This window comes from Anarrhichthys ocellatus, unplaced genomic scaffold (genome assembly GCF_004355925.1).
Source record: "Anarrhichthys ocellatus isolate YVR2014 unplaced genomic scaffold, GSC_Weel_1.0 scaffold1, whole genome shotgun sequence".
Classification (NCBI taxonomy): domain Eukaryota; kingdom Metazoa; phylum Chordata; class Actinopteri; order Perciformes; family Anarhichadidae; genus Anarrhichthys; species Anarrhichthys ocellatus.
The window spans coordinates 15,403,477-15,428,159 of record NW_022280031.1 but is presented as its reverse complement, the minus strand read 5'-3'; the positions used below and the strand labels follow the sequence as shown (position 1 = coordinate 15,428,159).

The 24,683-nt window shown below is 42.9% G+C and overlaps 1 protein-coding gene across 1 annotated transcript in view; it reads left to right on the top strand.

Annotated features, from left to right (window-relative positions):
- The window catches only part of cntn3b (contactin 3b), a 49,112-nt gene that overhangs the window by 6,797 nt on the left and 17,632 nt on the right, over positions 1 to 24,683 (top strand). Inside the window, exons 3-11 of the mRNA XM_031870007.1 lie at positions 1,642 to 1,777; positions 10,748 to 10,923; positions 14,851 to 14,949; positions 17,770 to 17,973; positions 19,612 to 19,714; positions 20,073 to 20,257; positions 20,661 to 20,797; positions 21,939 to 22,068; positions 22,700 to 22,850. Coding sequence (XP_031725867.1) covers positions 1,642 to 1,777; positions 10,748 to 10,923; positions 14,851 to 14,949; positions 17,770 to 17,973; positions 19,612 to 19,714; positions 20,073 to 20,257; positions 20,661 to 20,797; positions 21,939 to 22,068; positions 22,700 to 22,850 — 1,321 coding nt within the window. The remainder of the gene's footprint in view (positions 1 to 1,641; positions 1,778 to 10,747; positions 10,924 to 14,850; positions 14,950 to 17,769; positions 17,974 to 19,611; positions 19,715 to 20,072; positions 20,258 to 20,660; positions 20,798 to 21,938; positions 22,069 to 22,699; positions 22,851 to 24,683) is intronic.

The window sequence follows — 24,683 nt, the reverse complement described above, 5'->3', positions numbered from 1 at the left end:
CCACCAGAATGTCAACCCTTGTTCGAATGACATTGTAAATCCCAATGAATGTTATTCAAATTGGCTCATGGGTAATTCACGCCCCCAGTACTCAAGGGAGCCAGATCCAAGCATTCTCACCTTCCTAGCGGACAAGTGTTTTTTAACAGAGCCTCGGGATTGCCGCCTATATAGGTGCTAGTTGTTATTCAGTGTTGTGATGGAAACCCCTTGACAAAATCACGACAGCTGATAACAATCATTATGACATCTGAAGTGACACGCTGTCTGGCTCTATATACTCACAAAACACTCCGACACCTCGGATGTTAGCCTGCACGGCATTTTACTCCAACTCGCATTAGGGAGAGCTTGTTAAACCAAGCTGTGAGGTGAATACATGGTGATGTGTGTGATGCTATAGGTGTTCAATCATTTATGAATGGGTCGTTCCACTATGTTTTTGAAATGTGACAGTTTCAGATTCATCCCAAAGTTAAACTTTGCAGTAGTTTGGTTTGAATCTAATTCCAAGAAGAGTTGCAGTGATTCGTTGTCACGTCTTGTTCCCTCCGTCTATCACACGACGAACTATGTGTCGATTCCCCGACGTATTATTACCGGTTAAAACCACGTGTAGAGCAGCTATATGCTGCAATCTGTTAGCAGTAGGATATTAATCGGGCCTACTCCGGCCGTCTGTTGACTCTGCTTTCATTTAGTACCAGACTGTGTTCCACATCCTTTCCTTTTAAGCTGCTGGCAGATGAGTGCATCCTTATGGCCTCAATTAACCGGTGCAAGCAGAGTATGACATAGACGTTCTGAAAATAGACCACTCTGCTATATTTATCAACCCTGTCACTTGCAGGGAAACATTAATTATTGTGGAACTATATTAAAATATTAAAGCTTCCTACTTCGGTGGTCAAATATTGTCTCAACTGAAGTCCTCAGCTATTATTATTATGATGTTGTTTCTAGCAAGTAATTAATGCAGAACACCTCAGTTTAGTTGTATCACTAACACTAACACTAACACTGCGTTAAACTCACCCAAACCCCCGAGCCAGCTAAATATTCACACAGTAATCATTTATATTTTATAACACGTTTGCTGTATTTGTATTTCCTTGCATTTTTTTACACGGGAGTTTTGAAGCAGGGAGATTAATTATACTGGACAGTAGCAACAATGTGATGATTTAGCATGATAAAGTGACGAGTGAGGCCCCTCGCTATAGAAAACAGGTCCAGCATGCAAAATTGGATTGAATACCCATAAGCGCCATGGTCAGTGTTTTTTTTTTTTCCGTCACTATTCCAAGTGTCAGATACTAAATGAGTCAGCAATAGCAGTTAATGCCCAACAAGGATACGTGGGATTTGCTCTTCTTAACGCGAGATATAGAAAGGGCGCACACAACACTCAAGGATTGTCCTAATGCATTTCTTTGCTTTTTATATATATGTGTACACAGTATATTGAAAAAGTCATGCACACTGAGTGTCAGAACGTTGCTGTATTTCAGCAAGATTAACTATTTGTCCTCACAGGGTCTGAGCTTTGGCTGTGTTCTCCCAGTATTTTCTCTTAAGGTCAAAGAGACAATTTCTCTGGCTTGTACTATGATAGACTTTCTCCCCTTTCCCCTTCCCCAGCCTGTACAGAGGATGTCATATTTCAAGGGCCAAGATGGAGGACGGAGCCGAGTGACCTCATTTTACCGATCAACTCCCCGGACCAGCAGGCCACCATCACGTGCGAGGCAGAAGGGAGCCCTCCCCCGCAGTACAGGTAAATTACCACATCAAAGTTGCATTTCCCCACGAGCCTCCCTCGGCTCGGCCGTCCGCATCGCACGCCGCAAACTCGTTGCTGCCTAATTGCTTGTGAATCTCCGTATGCTCGCTTCTGCGGGAAATCAAAGAGGGTACCGATAGCGTTGATTGCTATTGATTCGTCAAAGAACAACGTTTTCTGGACATAAATGCTCGAGAGAGATTACGCACCATCCAACAAAAAGACAGGCTTCAAAGAGCTGCTGCTTAATTGAGCATCCATTTCTAATTGAAAAAAAAAGCTTATCTATCTGAGCCGAGGATATGATGTAGAGTCAGAGTCGAGGCCACTGTGGTTGATGAATATGCCAACACCCCAGATACGAGCGAGGTTAACTTTATTGATGATAAGATTTAAGCCACAGCACGGCTGATAATTTATGATATGGTGCACGGCTTAAGAAATCATCAGGAGAGAACAGGAGATTCCAGCGACTCATTTGCACCTTGGATCCTTTGATATCTCCCCGGCTATTCCCTGGCAGTGAAGTGGAGCCTGCCCCGAAAAAACGGCAGCTGGCGGTGTTTTTTTGTTGTTGTTATTTTGTGGTGGATTGTGTTTCAGAGCTTGGTCAGCACCATGTAGATGCACAGCAAGCAGGGAAGAGAGGCAATAACCTTGTGAGTGACATTCTGTTAAATGCTTACATTTCCTATTATGTGTCTGCGCTGAAAACATGGTCCAGGCCCAGCAGCGGTGGGGGGGGTGTATCATGGTTGTGCAACCGGATAGTCAGTCGAAATAGAAGTCGAGACCATCAAATGCATTATTTCACCCTTAAAGACTTCCGATGTTCACTTGTGTTGTGCGGGAGAGGGCAGAGTTTTTACGATACAGCTCTGATTAATGGACGTATTCCCTCCTCCTAAATCACGTCTCTAAGGACAGAGGGTGTTGTATGCTGTACGGATGTTAAAGTCTCTTTTATACATTTTTGGTAGTGGCTCAAATTGCTTTGACTTAAATTAACCGTTGGGAGGATTTAGCAGTTAAGTGCCAAATGTATTTAACAGGAGGAGGTGGAGACCAAAACAAAGCCAAAAGGATGGTTAATTACTAAACTTAGAATGGTCAGGTCTAAGGATGTCACAAGAACCGATACTTCGGTACCAAATCGATGCCAAAATTCAGTAAACTTGATTTTCTACAGTAGCCAATATATTAGCAAAATATTGCTTCCACATGCCACGAGCATATGTAATCATTTGGAGTGTTCCTGTAACCTGACTACTAAAAAACTAAAACAAGTGATCTGCCTCAAGTTTCTTGCCCAAAACTAAACCTTACAAGATGACATTTTTTTACTAAATAGAGCTTGATCATAATGTAACTCAATGCAACCTCCTTTCACGTTAGCTGTTAGCAAAGCAGGACTGTGCTGCTGCTCATCGGCTGCTACCAGCTAACGTTAATTAGCTCTCCTCCTTATAAATTTCAACATGGATTTGATGTTCACAATACAGTATTATCGGGGAAATGTTCCCTCGTCCCCGACGGCGGTACGCCGCTAGTCTCGAGCCCTGATCGCTGGGACCTATGGTACATCAACTTCACAAGGCGATGATTTGTAAAACGTGTGTTGTATTTCAGCTTGTCCTGGAGTTAACCCCAAGTGGTCAAAAACAGACAAACAAACAACATGATGCAGCGTCAAGTTCTTTGATTTTAAATTTCAAATAATGTGAAGCAGTCCAGGCTGTTTATTACAACCTTTACATTTGTTTTTCGATTTAAGTTAAAACACACTACAAAATATACTCCATCCTTTCAAAGAGATCTGGTGCTGAGTATACATTTTGTATTACCCTTTCTACTACTCTGATCTTATGTCAAGCTTTTGTTCCACTTCATCCTGCTTCTCTTGTGAACCTTGTGAGACTCTCCCCTCTTACTATGTCAATTTTTAATGTACCCTACCTGGAGTTCACTAACTTTCCACCATTTGGGAACACTCAGCTTCTGTTTGGTGCGCACATCTCGCTCTGGCGATATTCATCTAGGTCAGTAGATCCACTGTTTGGAGTCAGATATGAATAAAAAAATAATAATATCTGAAACCAGGTTTAAAAGGAAGAATTGACGTCTCAGTGAGCCGAGTCACCACTATGGATTGACAGTTCTGGTAATGCTTTTAAAGACACACGATTTCTCCCCTTAATCTTACTTTGAGGAGGGAGTCTTTTCTTTTTTTTGGAGCTTGATTTGGGTTGCATCATTTTTTCTGACGCTGATCGTCCTTGGCTTATTTCCCTTCGGGCGGAGAGAGGACTTTCTTTTGTCCTGATGATAAAATAGAAAGCGTAAATTCTTGGCAATTTATTTCCCCAACACTGAAATTAGAACTTCAAAATGTTCCTGTGCAGACTGAAAAAAATGACTGCCTTCAGGAAGTGGTCACTCTCTGACTTTCACCAGAGACGGCAAACTTTCGGCCTGAAACCCTGCAGATGAAAAGTATTTGTATAATTAGATATGCCAAGCGAGAGAGGGTATTACATTCGGAGCTGCACACTTAATTTCCTCAGTTACTGCAGCTATTAAGAAAAATTCATCCATTTGGTTTAATAGCCATAGAAAAATAAATTAGGTCACACAATATTGAATTTGTCAGAGAAGAAGAAGATGTTAACCCTTTGTCAGGGAGCCACGGAGCATTGAAGGTATCAGTTCTCCCACAATAGGGTGTTTCAGCTTTCCTGCATATCCTCCAGTGATGAAACGTAGATGAAATATTGAAATTATCAGTCAGATATTATTTGAATCCAGTTGACAGTGGACAAATACACCAAATGTATTGGATTTCCAGCACAGCTGCAATGAACCATTGAGTAGTGGTAATACCAGGAACAGTTGCAGAAGTTGTTTATTGATATTATGTATATAATATAGATCACCACACATTAACAGGCAGTATTTCTTTACATGTAAAGAGGAAAAAACAGAAATACATGTTTTTATTTTAATCCAAAATAAAGATATATATTAATAGAATAAATATAAAGAATAAGGCTGGGTTTATTCAGTCAATCGTTTTAACAGAACATTAGTCTGCTGATTTCCCTTCCCTGTGTGGCTCTCACCTCCAAGCCCATTGGTTCCATCGAATTATTTTTTTTAAACCGCTCACAAATAGTTAGTTTAATTTGTTAATAAAAGAAAGGACTCAGAAATTTCCCCCAAAACAGCTTAGCATATCACGAACGGGAGTAAATAGTGCATTTGCTGGGGACTATTTTCAGCGGCGGATGGGTCGAGTCAAAATAAACTGCGGCACTCACGTTAAAAATAATGGAGGAACATGCCCTCCAGTGAAAGGGAGTGACTCACTGATGTGTGTTCTAACAACGAAGCTCGAGCGCAGAGCAATTTAGACACGCTCAAATTTGTCAACACAACAAATGACGTGTTAGTGGGATGAATTCATTGTTGAGCTTCTATTTTACAGATTGATCGACGGTAACAACAAAATAAAAACATTTAATACCACCAACCTTTAAATCATGACCAGTGACTGTGTCAGAGACAATCTAAAATGTAAACCAGAAAATGTCTCACATAACTGCTCCTGTGATATACTGACATTTAATATGCTGCTTGACACATTTGAAAATCCCGTCTCGTTGGTTTAAACGCCAGAGTAGAGAGAGCACGTACGATAGAAGTGAGAATACCAGGTTGTCGCTTGTGTTTAAGCTCATAGCTCTTGCTAGTGAGCTTTGTATGGTCCGATTGTGTTTCCATCACATCGACTCTCCCCTCCGCCTCGCCCCGCTCGCCAGCGCCATGAATATATGAACGGGGAGCCCTGACAGTTCTCCAGTTGACAAATAGTCCAGTGTAGCGCCAGAGCACACTCCAGGGCTGAGAGCGGTGCTTTATGAATACACCTGTCACTGTGTTTACTATGAATCTGCTGCAACACAGGATCAAGGGCACAGCAGTGATTGGAAAGGGGGAATAAAAAAGTGCTCTGGCTGGTGTCTGCCATCATGTAATGTGACTTCGGGCAGATGTATGACTCTACCTTTGTTTACGGGTCGGTTCAGGGTAACAGTAACATAAATAGAACTGGGAAGGTGATTAGAAGATGGTTTTGCAGCATAGAGCCAGATAACAGGGCCGGATCTAGAAATTGTTTCGGAGGGTATCGATTTTTATCTTTTGGAGGGTTGTCCTTTTAATCCTATGAACCCTCGGGTGTACGAGATTATTTAAAAACCAATGGCATCAATTGGATTAAGGCCGGCCTGTGGTCTTTAATAAGGACAGATATACGGACTTTGAGTTATTTACTCTGTCTGTGCTTGATGAATTTGCTTTTATTTGCTTATTTGACTTTTATCGAGGCTGTAAATTGTGATTGTAAATGGTATTGTATCTGCTGGTAAGGGTTTATGAATATGTGCATATGTGTGTGTGCACATGTACTATATTACTGTTAATATTTCAGTAACTCCATATGACTTTTTTTAAGCTGACACACACACACACACACACACACACAAAAAACATTCACCTTGATACAGGGTGGTTCTCAAAGAATATTCATCTTGTTACATTTGGCTTGAAAGCCAAATGAACATCCATTTATTTTAAAAAGCAGCAGCAATAATCGACAACACAATGGCAGGGAGTACCCTGGTCTGCAGTTGACTTTCCATTATCAGCTCCAAGCTCTGCTCGTGCTCGTGCGCGTGTGCAAACAGTATGTGGTCTGTGTGGTCACTGCCGTCTCTGTGGGTGTCTGGCCTGGAGGAAAAGGCAGGTGAGCCAGTGCTGCAGCGCAATCCCCAGTCTATTTGATGAGTAGACCTCATGCAAAATTGATGTGAACCTCAAGGTCACAGGGAGTTCATTCAGAGCATGCTCAGATCAGCCAGCGCCCTGCAGCACACAGCACTGTTCTCCTGGAGTCTGTTGGACTTACTGTATAAGCTCCTCTGCACCTGACGTGGTGTTAGATGCAGGTGGCGCTAACGCTAAGAGCGCTGCTCTGCCTGCCTCACCTCTCTGTGTAACCAATGTAGGTTTGAGAGGGAAGTGTAAATGGAGGATACAGGCAAAGGACAAATGATGCTATGATGTCGTGCAAAACCCCTTTAAACAAAAAATGTCGGTGATCATCACAGGTAATGGACTCAGTATGGACATTGTGAGAAGTTCCTGCTCAAGTTTGTTTCATTCACTTTTTGAGGACTGAAGAGCTGAAAATATACAGTGTTTCAGAAGAAAATAGTATTTTCAAAAAACAGAAATGTCGTCTGGTCGTCACGTTGCCGCCAGAGCTGGTCGCCGCACTCTTGACAATGCTTGTCATCCTACCAGACACGCCGCAGCACAGCCAAGAACAGTCTCTCACCAACCTGCTGGTTGCCAGTTTTTGAAAAATGCTCCTTAATTCATCAAAACTATTTTAAATGTTTTTATTAACGACTTAAAATAATTCACTACTGCACACTAGCTTAAGAAGCCTTCATGAATCACTTACTAACATCTATAGCTGTGGACTCGATGGTTTGTTGTTCCCCATTAATGGCTTATTATAATTAAAAATGACTCGCCAACTTTAGCTGTTGGCTTATTACTAAAGTAGGAGGTCGGTCGCAAAGTAGGTCTGCCGCAGAAATCCCAGTGCTGGGTTTTACAGCTGGTGGGGAAACATTGGAGGAGGCAGCTGCAAATATGCACCAAATTCAAAGAGTCTGCCAACCAGAAGTGAAAGAGCGCTCCATTAAGAGAGGGTTGCGTTTCTCTTTAGTGTTTTCTGTTTCATCCCGTTGGTGTTAAAAGATAACAGCCCAGCTGGGTTTATAAAGATGCTGTGTTGTGCTGATGTTTCTTCACCTTTTTTCCGAGTGCGAACGCTCACATTTCTTTTTCACTTGCCTCTCACTGTCACCATGTGGAAAAAATGCAAGCGCCAGATCGTTATTTTGTTCACAACTGTCTCGTAGTGACAAAGCTGCGGTTGAAATCTCAGAATCGTATTTAAAATAGTCCCGTTACCCACGAAGGCCATCTGCTTTACCTCTCATTACTCCCCGATCTTTCTCTACACCGTTAAATCTGGCCAGTGTCTTCGAATAACAGAGCCTGTCTCAGGTGGTTTTTTTTCTGCAGCAAGAGTAGGTAGGTGGCTTACTGATTGTGTCTGCTACGCAGAGACACAACACCATCACACCCCACCAGCTGTCTGCTCCGGGGGTGTGTGTGTGATCTGTCCAGGCTACCCACCTTCCTCCCCCATTAGGTTCAATCATGCTGGGTGGCTGCAAGTCTAACTAGCTTCCCATCCTTTTCCATTTAACCTCCTCTTCCTCCTGCACACACAATAATCCTCCCTTTGGCAGGAACAAAGAAGGGAAAGGAGAATTCAAATGGAGAAACACTAGGACTTCATCAGGAAATCACTTAAAATATAATCGTAAAGTGTTTTACAAACAGAACGTTCACAGTGCGTATCAGAGATTGCGTTTTCATATACGGCATAATCTTAGAAACATGAGCTTTGCCATGACGAGTATTGTACATAAGTAATATCATTGTTGGAACAGTGATAAAATCAGTCAGATTAAGTGACTGGCACAGACTGTTAGATGAATAATGCAGGCTACAAGATGAAAGACAGCTTCGTCTTTTGTAGTCTGTCAGGCGGGAGACTGGGGAGAGCCATGACTGGCTTTAAGACTGCATGCAGCATCATTCTAACAGCCCGTTAGTTTGCCTGGGAGGGGGAAGAAAATGATATTGATTTTTTTTTTTCTCTTCATTTGAATTGTCATTTCACAGTCTTGTCACAAAGGCGGACTTGTAATAATTCTTTGTTTCTCAAATTCTATAAGGATGTGGGAAAAGTCATTTTTCATCGGTGTTAATGTTCTGAGATAAAGTCCTGTCACCCTCCGTGCTCCGATAGGTATCACTCAGTTTGCATCTCCGTCAAATATGAGGCTGTCACGCCCGGCAGACTGTAGATTTGGGTGAATAACGTCTGAGGCGTTTTCATTGTTCAGCAAGAACATTGTTCAGTGTTTTGTCTCTGTTGGTCGTGGTGATTAATAGCTGTCACTTCCTGAACTGAGTTTGCATGACAAAGTATCTCGTGACCTTTCTTTGGAGGGAATGGTCTGAAGACAATGCAATGTGAAGGTGTCAGAAAGCAATAAGTCAGAGACACAAAAGCACAAACATGAACTAATTAGAAAGCACTCAGAGAGCGCATAACTCTGAGAGGGCCGCACGGCCTTTCAGATTTCTAATGTCAAAAACACAAAAGTGTTAAGGCATTTTTAATCTGGATCAAAATGTGCAGAGAAATGTACAATCATGCTCATGAATCATGGCATATTTTTTATTTCAGTAAGTGCAGGGATTCATGAATAAATAGTAACAAGTTTTCGAGTCTACAGCCATGCTAGCAGCGCTGTTAGGCTGTATTTTGGCACAGTGGCGCTTGAGCTAAATGCTAACGTCAGCATGCTAACATGCTCATAAGGAAAATGCTAATATGCTGATGTTTAGCAGGTGTAATGTTTGCCATGTTAACCATGTTAATTTAGTGTGTTAGCTCCACCCCAGCCAGCTAAAACATTCAAATGCAGCTGAAACGTTACTGCATCAATAATGATAATACTATAGTATAATATGTAATAATGGAACAGTGACAGAACACTTTCACCTACGTAATATTTTGAGTATTAATAAACTGTCATATTGTTCGTTTTTCCTGAATCTATTATCTGTGTGATCACGGTAACTTTTGCTAATTGGCATTAATCACAAAATACAGCTGATGCTGACGGGAATGTCATTCGTTTTGCAGGTATTTCATGAACCAAAGTTGTTGGACAAAGTGAAATTTAGATTTGAAATGTCACGTGATCACCAAAGTTATCACAATTCATTCTCAGTTTGGTAGGAATGTGGTTATCAAATCCCACGCCAATCCATCCAATTATTGTCGAGAGATTACACTGAAAACCACAATTTTGAACCTCACGATGGCGTAAAAAGTCAGAGGATAAGCAAAGTCATTGGGATTAATCATCTGGACGGCATTAATATATGTGCCAACTTTAATGGCAATCCACCCAACAGTTGTTGTGATATTTCACTCTAAACCATCAACCTCATGGTAGCGCTCAGATAAAAGCCAGGGGATAACCGTAGGCATTAGGACACATCCTCTGAGGAACATGAATGTCAGCACAGAATATGTTTTGGTAATCCATTCAATATTTGTTGTGATATTTCACTCTAAACCATCAACCTCATGGCGCTCAAATACAATTCAAGGGATCACCATAGTTGTTCAGACATTCTGTCAAAGTGTGAAGGACAAACAGATCTACAGTGCGATTCCTCTAATGTGGCTAAAAACAGAAAAAAAAATGTAAAGTGCTCCCTCACATGCTATGATGCATCATTTTGGGTTTTCTTATACTTACATGAACACATATTCCTTCAGCCATGATCTAAATTTCCACCAAATGTCAATAGAAATTTTAAACTTTTTTAAACTGGACCTAGAACATAATCTCCTTGGAGGTAATTAAAACGGGAATGAAATAAAACCCACTTCACCGTGCAAGTGGGGGAAAGATCAATACTCGCCACAGAAGCTTTGCTCAGTTTTGGAATTTAGCCGACAAAAGTAGAAAACAAAATGAATGTATGAAGTCAAACTGTTAAACTGGGACCCGTTGCTGTTCTCAAAATTAAGAATTGTTTTTCTTTCTTCCTAAATTGCAATAAGAGATATTTACAACATCCCAATTTGTCTGCTAACAATACAGAATGCTACTCCTATTACTCACCTTTTATCTCCTCAGCATGATGCGACCGATCCAATCGATCTCTGTGATAAACACTGTGAGCGTGCATCTCCAGGGGGCTCAGCCACTGATTGTGTTTGCGTTTTTCCAGATGGTCACTAAACGGAACACTCATTGATCTGGGGAATGACTACCGGCGTCACATGTCTGGGGGCAGCCTGATCATTAGCAACCTGGACAAGGACCAAGACACCGGGGTATACCAGTGTACGGCCTTCAACACGTGGGGGTCCATCCTCGGCCGCAGAGCCAGCCTGCAATTTGCATGTAAGTGATCCCACGATTGCTAACACATTTTCTGGCGTGACTCTGACACAGTTATGACATCCTGGCATCGCTTTGTATCTGCTGTTTATCAGTCGGACGTGTGTAACATGGTTGTGGCCCAGGCCGCCTTCTTTTTTTTTTTTCCTTCACTATGCCGATTTCTCATTTAGATTGCCTGAGAATAGATTTTTTCGAAAGGGGAGATGGTAATCGAATGAAACGTCAGATGCAACAAACACTCACAGTGGGTGAGGCAGCTTCTGACTTCCTCTGAACTCCATTGATTCTCATTAGCGTTTCCAACTCGTGACAGCATCTATGCTCAGTCCGAAATTGACTCACTTTGCCAAGTGACGGGCCAGCCCCTGTGATCCAGACTTTAAAGGAGACGAACACAAATTATGCTTAAGAAGTGTTCGCATCTCTGCAATCACCAGCCACTTCCTTATGCATTATACATACAGCAGATTGCGAGTGGATCAGTGACAGGCTGTCTGCCGCTCTGTCAGGCTGCCGCTCAAAACACAAAAAAGGCCCGGGTTGGAAAGTGATGCTGTAGCGTGTGGTCCTACAGTACTTCCCAGACAGGCACCGTTGAGGCACCTCTCCTCTCTTGATCAAGCCTGCTGACTATTGATCATGTCCCAAGGATAGAGAGCATTTCACTTCCTCTCAGGAGATGGACTGCCATTATCCCTACAGCCAGCAATGAATCTTACTTGTGGGGACCGGGTGAAGAGCAGAGCTGCTTGACATTTATTGTCTTGCCTAATGTGCAGCAAGGGAGGTCTAGGAGATCAGCATGGCTGATACTGTGCTTTTCCGTGTAATGAGGCCACTGCCCTGAGATAGAAATGCCGTGCCTTCAAAATCAAGCGGCTTTAAGCTTGCATGTCCTCCCACAGCTCACAAGAAGAAACTACTGAAATAATGCATAGAATGAAACACGTAATTGCAATCAACATCATCGGCATGCAAACTGTATAACTGATGGGTTTGTCTTTTTCACACTGCCTTGAAGACACATCTAGTTGCATTCAATCTGGGTTTTATTTTCATAGTTTTGGCGACATCGTACTCATCAAGTTGTTTGCTGAGATCTGGGAACGTTGGCCTAGCGCAAAAGAAGGTTATTGTTTCTTTACTCAGTCCAGACTAAACATATTGATTATTTACATAAATGTCATGATTAAGAAAAAACAACCTCATAATTAAAAGAGGTAATAATTACCTTGTTAACGGTTGAGGGTTACTTCTCAACATCATATTTCATAGTGGCAGTTTCTTGCAAGCAGTACCATGATTAGCCACTGGGGCAAATTGACTTCAAGATTTTTGCCTTATTTCCAGTACATGGTTCGGCTCAACTCGACTCTACTTGATTAAGCTAATTTTTTAAGCTCACAGGTACTATTTCATTTTCCACTGCTCGTAGCCATTCAGTGTAGGCAGGACTCCAACATCATCTCCAAACAGTGGAACGTCTGCACTTTGTCAATTATGCGGCATCATTTTGTCGGCTGTCATTTTTTAAGGTCTGGGTCGATTGAATAATACAATTATGGTTGCCCATGATGGTAACTTGACGATTTAAAAATGGGATTTGTGCAGGATGTCCCAGGTCCCACTTGTGAAATTCTGTCTGACCAATCATTGGTCTGCAGTGTTTTAACTACAACTTCTATTATTGGCGCAGGTCGCTTGGAACCGTGCAGGGTTATAGCCAGTGCAGGTAGTGCAGTTGCACTAACGCCTGTTGGGTGGGCAGGCCAGACAACAATGTGTTGGATGGATACCGGACCATTGCCATCTCAGAAATAGAAGAACTGACATTCATCTAAAAGTTGTGCCACTGGCTATAAATACCCTAAAAAAAAACAAGTTTTGTCATATCAGATATGCAGTGATGATTGCTGAGTAATAAGTATGTTGATGTTGTCCAATGTCAAGTCTCTCTTTAATCATGAGACAAGGTGATACGGTAGCTAGTTTAGGCACCTCAGCTCTACAGAGCGCACACTGTCAGCTGCCTGCATCAGCGCTAGCGTTATCACTAGCTGGTGAACATGGTGGAACATAGAAGCCCAAGAGCCAGATAACTCCTTGGAGAGTTGGTGGAGACCAAAAACAGAGATAAAAGAGAGTGAATATTGGACTTACATTTCATCACCGTAACACCATCGCAAACGCCTGATCAGGTTTTACAAGTTGACAATGTGTCGGTGTTGTGTTAACAGATGCTCATTAGTAGCCAAAAAAAGGAGTGAACACTGCTTTAAATAGCCGGTTGGTATGTGTACAACCTGTTATCATCTCACTGCTCACTTGAGTTGTAATGATGTTGTCTCGTTCCCAATTCTCAGTAATTGCCTCACAGTGTTATCATAAGAGATGAAGACTGTAGGTAATACTGCAAACAAATTAATAAACCAGATTTGTTTTGTTAAAAATAGCAAACACACATTAAGACTGCTGCACCGTGTGGCCTCTGCAGCAGGTAAAAGCTTTGCTCAAGAACACTATTGTTCACAATATATATATAACGTGGGATACGGGCGGCGCCATTGCCCAGACCAATCATCTTCGAGCTGTAGTGGTTGCTCTCTGTAATCTCCAAGCCAGCCATTCTTTTTTTTGTTTTGTTTCTGCTTACAAAAGGAATCACTGCAGCTACAGTGAGTTTGGCCTCCAGCTCTCAGAGTTACAGTGTGTGGTCAGTTCCCTCCAGTGAAGGCCATTATTCTTCTGCTCAGTGGCCGGGGAAAGACAGAAGTGTATCCCCTTCAGCAGCGAGCCCAGCTACATCTCCTCAACTCCTCTGTGCCATGTTGCACGATCTCGGTGAAGTAGTCATCCTCTCCTCATCCGCTAAGTAGTTATTGTTAGCGCTCTGATTCACCATAAAAGCGCGGCTGTTAAAATGATCAACTGCTATTTTGCCGGAGCTTTTTTTAAATCAACGGGATATCGTGACTGTCTTTTAGAGATGGACAGCCTGATGAGATCAGAAGGAAGTTGCCTCCGTCTGTATTTTTGAAGTCAGCCGTCTCCTCCTGTGGCCTCCTCGGTGTCCTGCCGCGACTTGGCTCTGTTTGATTCCACTGCGGTCATCCGAGAGCTGCTCATTAATCTTACAAACACTCTGTCCCACTTCTCTCCATAATCTTCCTTCCCCTAATTTCCCTTATCGGTCACACTGACTTTCTTTTGTTTGTGTTTGGATGGCTTACTCTAGGCTGTTAGCCAGAGGGTGCAGACAGAGTACAGAGCGGACTGCGGCAGCTTCCCTCCATCAGTCATGAAGCCAGGGGTGGTTTATCATCCCAGGTTTGGGGGTTTTTTTGTCTGCCACCGACTGCTCATTCATTTGCAAAGGGGACAGATTGTGCTGAGTATTGATGGGGAGGCTAATGTTTTTAAGTGCAAGATTACACCACATTTAATAATGATGTTACTTATTGCTGCTGGCACTGCAAACTGTCATTTGTCATGCACACATCTCCGTGTTTGCTCAGTCAGCGCTCAGCCCCCCCCCCCGCCCCCCTATTTTATCCCATTCAAGGCTATTCTTCTTCGCTCTGCTAAAGTGTGGTGTCGCAGGCTAGGCATCAACAAGTCAGGTCCATCTATTTCATCTGCACCCCAGATGACTTTGAAAGTGTCGGAGGCAGTCGGAAGGTGTCCCAGGGCAATCAATGGTGCCCTATTAAAGTGCCAATGCTCAATGTAACATCACAGACGTGCCTCAGAGAATCACTAAAGGGAGTTTTGGAGTCTTCTACTATGCTTTTCAAAGAAAATTGAGAACATGGACTACATAAAAAACACACTTTCTGGCTGTCTGATACTGAGCTCAGTGCCGTTGATGATTTGACTTTTTCTTTCAGCTGCAGTCTAATTCGATTTTGATTTTATTTGACTCATTAGATCTTGATAACTTCAAAACTCAAACGGTGAGGAGCGCTGTCAACGTCCGTGAGGGCCAGGGAGTGGTTCTGTTATGTGGACCACCTGCACACTCTGGAGGTAAGCTTGCTCTATCTGGGAATGCCGCTTTTGTGCCTCATTTGACTCATAACAAGTCGTATAATTCCCTCTACCCGTTTTTACATGGCGACTTTTGATAAAGGATTACTCCCCTTACTTCCAACTTAATCTGTTTTTACACCCATTTATGTGTACAGTGCACATGCTCTTAATAATAATCACCTTATGTGTTTCATACTGAATGCTTTTGCTACGCAAATCCCTCCTTTGGTGTTCCTTTACTTATTCCGTCTGTTTTTTAAAATGTACTCCGCCAGGTGTAAGCCCGTGGGGAGATCATGCGTCTGGTTGTATGTGTGTGTGTGTGTGTGTGCATGCATGAGTGTCTGTCTGCCCACAGCTAATCAGCCTTATATTTTTTTGTGCATATTCATGACTGTTTGCTCAAGGACCTGTCGTGGTTGCAGGGCTTCACAATTTCTGAAAAAAAAAAATATATATTTTCTGTTTTATCCCGTCATTGACTCATCTTAACCGTCAGGTAGGGCCACAAGGGATCAACAAGAGATGCTTCAGTAGCAAAAGGCATTTAGATCGAGAAGGTTAAAGACAAGCCCCGCCTAGTCCGTTGCAGGCCACATCGTGACATTTGTAGTGACTCAAAAACTGACATCCATAGAATAGTTTGGTCTCATTTTTAATTCCACACAATATACTGTATATGATCCATGGGAGTTAATGGCAATACAACATGAATAAATCCCCGTTTTTGTTAACTGCGCCGCCATCTCGACTGTCGGGGAGCTGGGAGGGACAACTTATTGAGATTCAACTCTTCTTTATTTGGGAGGGGGACACACCTGGTCGAGATCTGCAATCTAATGAGTGCACTTTACTTGTTGCAGCAGTGCGTTTCCCAAAATTGGTCTCAAAGGAAAAGTTTGGCATTTTGGAATATACGCTTATTCGTTTTGTTAGATGAGAAGATTGATACCTCTCTCTAGCATAGCGTAGCACACTTCTAAAGTTCACTAATTAACACGTAATGTCTCTTTTGTTAAACCCGTACAAAAACAAAGTATTTGAACAATGTGGGTTGAGTGGGCCCTAAAAGTACAACTTGTTGCACTTTGTTATTTTTCATGGGTTAAACAAAAGATATGTCGACTAGTGAGTTTTAGAGGTACTGATAGAAGGATGTTGTTACCTTCGGACAGAGCCAGGCTGGTGATTCCAGTCTTCATGCTAAGCTGATCAGCTGCAGCCTCATAATAATGCACCACACATTCAAAACAAATGTGTGTTCAACTGAGAAGCGAGAAATGTTGTCTTTAAATAAGAGGGGCCACAAGTAGGAGATAAAGAAGCAGACTGCTCAGCCCCACCTCTCTGAGGATATGGACAATGGCTGCTGCCTAGCTTGTCTCCCTCTTGATACAGTAGCTTGCACATTGGAACAACCAATTTCCTTCACAATGGAACAGTGAATTGTACAGCTGGTCTATGGGATAATGGGTCAGAGTACTCTGTGTGAAATACAGTTTGACAGCTTTCCTCTGACATAGGCCTGGGCTTATACGCGGTTGGCTGCTGTAACTGTGGCGCTATTGTGGTTTTTTTTTTTCTCACATTTTCAGAAGTGAATGAAAGTAAAGCAGTGAGAGTCTGCTGTCCCTTTCTTCCGTTCTCGCCCTACTGCTCCTTCTCTTCCTCTTTCCCTCACACCATTCTCTCCTTTCCTCCTCTTTTCTTTTTTTTTTTTTCTCTCTGAATTTTGAAAGCATCGATTTGCTTCATAACCTTGAACTTCATTGAACTTTATATAAAACTTACGGTATAAAGCACCCTCTCCGGCTCTCGTTTCACTTTGTCGACTTTAAATTCTGCAAAAGGCTTTTACCCCCGCCACCACATTAATCATCACATCACCCAGATATGATAAATTAAAGATAAAATTGTCACATGTAATTGTTATTGTGCCACTATTGTGCTCCACCGTAGCCATTTGTTTACTCAATGGGCTTTTATAGTCACCTTCTCTGTTGCATTAAAGCCCTTATCTCTTGTATTTCTACTGTCCACTTGACTTAAAATTCTCACTGCTCATTACAGCCGCATAGTTCAGATGGAGGTTATGCTGACTCTGAACTTTGTGGCTCCTGCTTGCCTAATCAGAAGCAGCGTCATATCTGCATTGCTGCTCCCAGCTTCGGACGCTCGACCCCATCCAAGGCCGTCCGTGAGGCCCGCTCCCCCGGGATCGGTTATGATTGACAATTGTCGCATGCACCTTTTGACTCCGAGCCCCTCAACTCCAAAGTTGTGGATTACAAAGAGCATCTCCTCGCTCTCGCAAATCTGTGCAGCGCGCGTTTCTCAAAATGACACAGTAATTCACCATGGCAGGTTTCTCTTTTCGTATGGTCGAACTGCAGCTTGTGAATGGGGCTTCACAACATGTTCCCACTTCCAAACGTCAATCCATCCATCCCTATGTGCGTCAGCGCCCCCCCATGAACCCGCCAAGTCACTGAGGGACCCGGGGAATGGAGGCCATGTGTCAGGGGAGGGCCACTGACGTGCTGTAATCCATTTTGTTTCGCTCCCTTTCCCTGGGTCTCCCGTTGCTTCTGCACTGATAGCTATTACATTTGCCATGCCTTGGTATATCTTCCCAAGGAAACTGCGATAAGGGAAGGAAAATGAGGTTATATGCTAAAAGATTTAGGCCACAGTGAGGTATCTTCTCTTGGTTCAGCCGCCCCGGCTGTAGAGGTCGATGTTACTGACACAGTTCGTGTGGAATCAGTTTTGAGCGAGCGATGACGGCGGTTTAATTGTTTTTCCTTTCCATTCCAGAGCTGACATTTGCGTGGATCTTCAATGAGTACCCGTACTTTGTCCAACAGGACAATCGTCGATTCATCTCTCAGGAGACCGGGAGCCTGTACATCGCAAAAGTGGAGCGCTCAGATGTTGGCAACTACACCTGTGTGGTTAACAACACTGTGACGAGGGAGAAGGTGCTCAGCTCTCCCACACCACTGGTCCTCAGAAGTGACGGTAAATTCTTTAAACTATGGGGAACTGATGAGGCTGATATTGGAAATAATCCATAGTTGTTACATCTTTATGTCAGCATGTTGCCATTTGTGGCTGTGAGAGGTCTTTGCCCAGTAGGCATCAATTTGATATTGCATCTAGATTAAAACTGGGCTATTTTTGATTGAGCTTACTTGACAGTACTTAGTCATATTTAAATATACCACAATATAAGCAGTCACATCTGCCAATGCTTTGATATTGGACTGTTGACATCTAATCATACCGTCGACAGCTCTGCACTTAAGCTGCCTGCCCGACACCCTTTTTAAAGGCTTTTTTACTTGTCTCTCATGGCTTTATAAATGTTATTCAACACTTTTCAGATCAGTTATATACCATTCTAAAAAAACTTTTGGGTTACCTGGTTGGTCGGTCTTTATCCTCCTCTAGCACGACATTTTGTGGATCACAATCTATTTATTTTATTGATAATTCTTAATTAATTACTGCTGATTGGCATTGGCAATCATAACTGGATTATTACAGAATCCACCAACCATGGATGGTAAAGTTGGGCTACCCATACGTTGTTGTTTTCAATGGCTTATGATCAATAAAGCCTAAGTAGATCATTTGCTAACTGCTGATAAAGCCATTGATTGCAGGGTGCCTTATTAGAATGCAGTACAGTGTTTTCCTTCAGTCCTTTAGATGTGAGTGTCTCTATTCAGCCATTATTCAGAATTATCAGACTATTGATTTGAAGCACAAAATGCCGAACTGTCAAGGCTTTCGTGAGTTATAGTTTGAATTAATGTTGACGTTTCTATACAGGAAAATGCCGCGTATCATTATTAACTAATGATTAAGATGATCCTCAACCTATTCATGAGAAAAAAATGTTTCTATCATGCTTGCAGAAACGCGCAATAAGTGGTTGACGTTGTGAAACGGTTGCTTCGGTTTACTTGTTTACGGTTGGAAAAACTATAATAGCTTGTGTGGAAATAATGACGTAACAACATAACTGGCGTAAATATATAACCACCACACTTTCTTACAAAACGTTACGTAACAAGCGTAACCACAAAGTGATTAGTCAACGTTTACTTTTGGTTTTACACGGGACACGAACAGCGGTCTCCTGGGTTAAAGTTTATTTTTTGTTTGACCCATCCTCCTCAACTCTCACCTGCCCTTAGTGGAGTATTTACACGCTGGGGGTGACATGCGAACACTTACTTTTCAGAGTCTTCAGTGACCTTTAGTCTGAAAACATGCACAGGTCCCCAAATCAGCTCTTGCTTCCAGACTGTTTGTGCTTGGAAATCGTAAGGGGCATAATACCATCGCTGTGAAGACATCTTTGACTCGCTCCAGTGAATATAAATAAAGTCATAAATGAAGTCACATTGCCACAGGTGATGAATCTCTTCAAAGAGGGTCTTTTCCCTGATGTGTTCTCTGAATCTTTTATAAGCCACCTCCTCACCAATCCTTCAGCGGTCACTTTTGCTCTACATGCCGGCGTAGAGACTTTTTTTAGTGAGCTTTGTCACTGCGTTACTGCTCTCTATTTGATCCCACACTTGTATAATAGGTGAAATGTTAATCATTGATGTAAAAAGCTTCTCATCCATTGTCTCACTTTCGCAGGAGTAATGGGCGAATATGAACCCAAAATAGAAGTTCATTTCACTGATTCAGTTCCAGCTCCGAAGGAATCGGTGGTGAAACTGGAATGTTTCGCTTTGGGAAAGTAAGTCCGCCTCATTGTGTCTGTGTGTGTGTGTGTGTGACATAATCCTTAGGCTCGTTCCTGCATGAATTAGTGCTACTCAAGATGATTTAGGGATGCACGAGCGTAACATTACTCACTCTTGGATTCATCAATCCATGGAGAGCAAGGGCCGCAACATGACAAGACAAGGGAGTAGAATACAAAGTTCTTTTTAACAGCTTCTGAAATCAGGGCAATCACAGTTTGATTTGCAGGAAACAGTAACTCACAAGGCTCTAGCTTCAACTGCTTCTCTTCTGTGCTTAATCAAACTTTGATCACTGGGAGTGACAGTCGCCACCACGGGAACTACTTTTCCGTGTCTGTCTTTCTGCAGCCCCGTCCCAGAAATAAGCTGGAGGAGAACCAGCGGCATCCCTTTCCCCAGCAAAGTGAAAATGAAGAATTCAAACGCCGTCCTTGAAATTCCCAACTTCCAGCAAGAAGACGCGGGGACGTACGAGTGTATGGCAGAGAATCGGCGCGGCAAAAATGCAGCGCGGGGTCGTCTTTCATTCCATGGTGAGTGAACCGTTTCAAATTGACAGGGAATGCAGGGAGACGACGCGGGAGCGAATGTGTCTCTGCATGTGCACAGGAAGCATGCATGTGACCAGCTGCTTTAATCTCGTTCTTTTGACAGGAAGCCTATTTGTCTACAACGTGTGGGGAAACAATGTCACCATGAAATTAAAATACAGGCTTTTGGATCCATCCTCGAAAACGTAAAAAATGAATGTTATTGTAGAGACGCCAAATTCCCAGTCGATATTCAAATCTCATTATGCTGATAATCCACTTTAAACTTTGATGATCTAATGCAACCCTGCTTCAACGGCCTCGGGACTTCTGATACCACCCTTTGCTAATCCTCTGCCTTTATATCAAACACATGTTTGAAGGTAATCCTCTCATTTATTCCAAGCTAAACCTCACTGGCTCCAGACAATGACGGACACGGCGCTGTCCATCGAGGAGAACCTCTTCTGGGAGTGCAAGGCCAACGGAAAGACCAAACCGTCCTACAGCTGGCTGAAGAATGGGGAGCAGGTGACGGCTGAGGTATGGAGATGTGTTAGACTTTAGACAAACTAAAGGAAAACAGCGGAGTAAATGCGTGCGGCAACGCAATAAAAGCAGATGTTTCCGGTCCGGTTGGTTACGCTGAATCAAAAATGTACAGAAACAGTTTAAAAGATGAATTGTGAACGTACCCTGCTCAGGATGAAAGCATTATCTGTATCAGAACTGGCTTTTGATGACGAGAATCAACCTCTCATCCATTTTCCACTTACTAGATAGAACTACCGTTCGTGAAATTCAAGGGGTGCTCCAGCGATTTAGTACTGTGCTTTCATAATGGGGCAGACAGGCACACCTGGTATCTGTGTCTAAATATATCATGTGGATAACTACATCTGATCCAAGGGCCTTTGCATTTATACTTGATATTAACGAGCATTCACTAATTCATTTTTAAATCACTTTTTATATTACCGAGGTGAAAATTCACTCTCTGTCTGAACAGAAAGTGTAATTAAGAAAATGGTCCTCATGGTTTTACCTAACTCCCAATCTCCCCTCGCACCCACCTATTTCACACATCATGCCAAAGCCAAGCAAAATAATGTGGAATGTAATTATCAGTGGAAACATGCTACAAATAGATTCACAGTGACGGCTGGCATTGTTTATGTTATAAGGTGACTTTGTACCTCACTAATGTGTCGTATTTCACTGAGCTCCAGCTTTCCAAATGTGTCTAGAATTAAGATAGCACTGAGAGAAGCCCCTCCCTCTGCAGCCTTGAGGATGTCTGACTAGCTCATTGGGTTAAAAATCAATCCAAGTCATCATCCGAGCTGTCATCATAGTGTTTCCAGCTGAGCAACCGCGGCAAATAAATGACTTCTTGATATGCTCCTGGTGCTGTTGTCAACATTGCTTTTCTTCTGTGTATCTAAGACGCAGGTTAGCAGTTTCCACCGCTGCCTCCTCTTCGCTTCCCCCATTCCAATCTGAACATATGTAGAATGCCCCAGTGCTTTTTAAGCTTTGTCTCTCTCTCTCCCTCTCTCTCACTCTTCCTCCTCTCCTGCCTTCCTCCTCTCTTCATGGTGCACCAGTAATTGCTGCTGCGCTTGTGGACATAATAGGCTGGCCTTGCAATGGATATGCAGAACTGTTTCTCTCTCCTCCTCAGGGCCGGGTACAAATCGAAAACGGGGCCCTTTCCATAGCTGCGGTAAACCTGTCAGATTCCGGGGTGTATCAGTGTGTGGCTGAAAACAAACATGGCATTATTTATTCCAGTGCCCAACTAATGGTGTTAGGTAAGATTGCATCCCTCCCTCTGCTTTTATCCTGGTTATCTGTCTGTGCGTTTGATCATCTCCTGAGATAAAAACAAAACAGCAGCCTGCTACAGCTCTCCTCAGCAATCAGTTCGCAGACTCATTTGATGTCACTATGGGCGCTGCCAGCAAAACAAAAAAAAAAAAAAGAATCGGATGGAGTGTCTGATTTTACTTTTGGTCCTTTCATCATATTGACTTGGCTACTACAAACACGTTGCTCTGTAGCATTGTGCATGCTTTCGCATGTAGATGTGGTATTGATTTATTTGCAACACTTTGATGACTTCCATCTGACTGGCTCGATGAGAAATTCAATTCCGTCTTCATACATGTGATGACACTTTGAGCGACGGCTGACAAAATGCGAAAATCGCGCAGGCTGGAAGCTTTTCGAGGGGTGGATTATGTGTGGAGCATTGAAAGGGTGGGCTGGCAGCTGGGTCCGTACAGCCTTGAGCCCAATATGCATTTCTGCTGAGTTCATGCTGAGACTGCCCTCGCTGAAAGCTGAGGAGAGTTGATCTCGACGGCACGGCTGATCTGCAAAGGTACAGGTTGCCTGTATTTTCTTTTTACCTCATGCCTTCTTCTGCTCTTCAACGCTCAGCTTCACCTCCCAGTTTCTCCAGAAGTCCATTAAGGGCCTTGCTAAAAGCTCGCTCAGGCAGCGAAGTCACTCTTGAATGCAAGCCCCAGGCCTCGCCCCCAGCAATTAGCCTGTGGAAGAAAGAGAACGAGATCCTGCAGAGAACCGAAAGGTAGGATAAAAGTCCAAGTGCCTATTCCTAACAGCTTTTATTCGCATTCACCGCAAGCCCGACTTGTTTGAATAGTGTGTTTGGGATTTGTGTGGATGCATAGAAGGGAAGGCTAATGAGGAGAATGAGAGCAGGAAAACCCACCCACAAGGAAAATTGCACATGGCTATTACAGTATACTATACATGTGCAAATAGCTCGGTGTGAGCGATGAATTTGCCAGCTGGTCACATCAACACGGCACGCATGAAGTGTTTAAGACCATCAAAGATTAGCAAATGAAGTCGCTGCTGAAGATAAAGGCTTTTAGATGGAGGAAATAAAACGGAAGCTGTTGCTCCTGTAATCATCCGAGGTAAATGTACTCTTCTTCGTCATGACGTGCAAGCAGAGTTTGATTCATGCAATCACCGGTGCCGCAAAGACAAAAAAGGCCTTGTCGTAGATTTGAGAGACATCTAACAAGACTAGAAACACACACAGACATTATGCAGACAATGAGCAAACTTAAGGTGCCACTTTAAGCTGCACAAAGTGGTAGTTTGTTGTCCTCCTGCAGCGGCGATTCTGGCTAAGTGGATAGCAGGGCCGTCTTTCAATCAGAGGGTCGGCGGTTTGAGCTCCGGCTCCGCTAGTCGCATGTCGATGTGTCCTTGAGCAAGACACTTAACCCCAAAATTGCTCCCGTAGCTGTGCCTATGGTTTAGAAATGTGATAGACTTTGTAAGTCGCTTTGGATAAAAGCGTCTGCTAAATGACTGTAATGTAATGTCTCGCCGAGAGGATAATTATGGCTACTGCAAAGATTTCACACAATGCCAAAGGGCCAATTAAAAGGTGGAGAAATTCAAACGGGAAATCAGGGGCAAGAAATGGCACATTGGTGACTAAAACCCCCTCCCGTCGCTGCAAGTCACCGTGTGCACATTTCGCAGCCCGTGCACAAACAAGCACAAACAAGCAGGGCAGACTGAATAAGAGCAACTGGAAAACAGCACGGTGAAGAAATGCTTCACTTTGTGTCGTTTGAATCTCGCCCATTGCTGCTTATTCAAAAGGAGTTCTGTAAGCGAACAATACGAGCAAAGAATCTTGTCAAACCAGCACTGAGGCTCCTTGGCTGACTCCAGATGGGGAGCAGCATCCAAAGCTGCAGAAAATTGGTAAAATTCCCAAGCTGAGTGACATTGAGCACACAGCATGTGAAGCCCACGTAGTCTTTCAAACACTAGATGTACTCCGACACTGGATGGGAGCAGTGTTTTCTCTTACATGCCGTGCTGTAAATTGTAGCGCTGCTTAGAAAGATGTGTACACAACCCTATTAGCATTAAATTAATGGTACTTTCACCCAGATTATAATACAATCCAGATGCTTAATTTGCTTAATTTACTCAGGTTTTACTCATCTTAAAAAATCTGTATTTTCCGTCCAAAACTGTACAATTGTCTCCCACCACAAAACTTCTTCACGATGAAAGAAATCAAATAATACAGAGATGTGGAATTTAAAGATAGATCGTGGCGAGTGAATGCAGAACGGCTTGAAATTGGTCGCATAACAAATGATTTACAGCAGATGAGACGGTAATGGCTGTGCTCTCGGCAGCTAAACGATAGCTTCTTGCTAATGTCATTCATTCGTTAGCCCCGTTTGGGACTAGCGCTATCCATTGCACCCATTAAACTAATTCAGTTTTGTCCCAATTCGACCAATGAAGAGAATAATAAAAAGCATCGGACTCAGTGTAAAAGGTTTCTGTCCGATTTAAAAAAAGCAATACAAAAAATGTGGACTTGGTGTGCAAATGCCTTTTTATCTGGACAATTTAC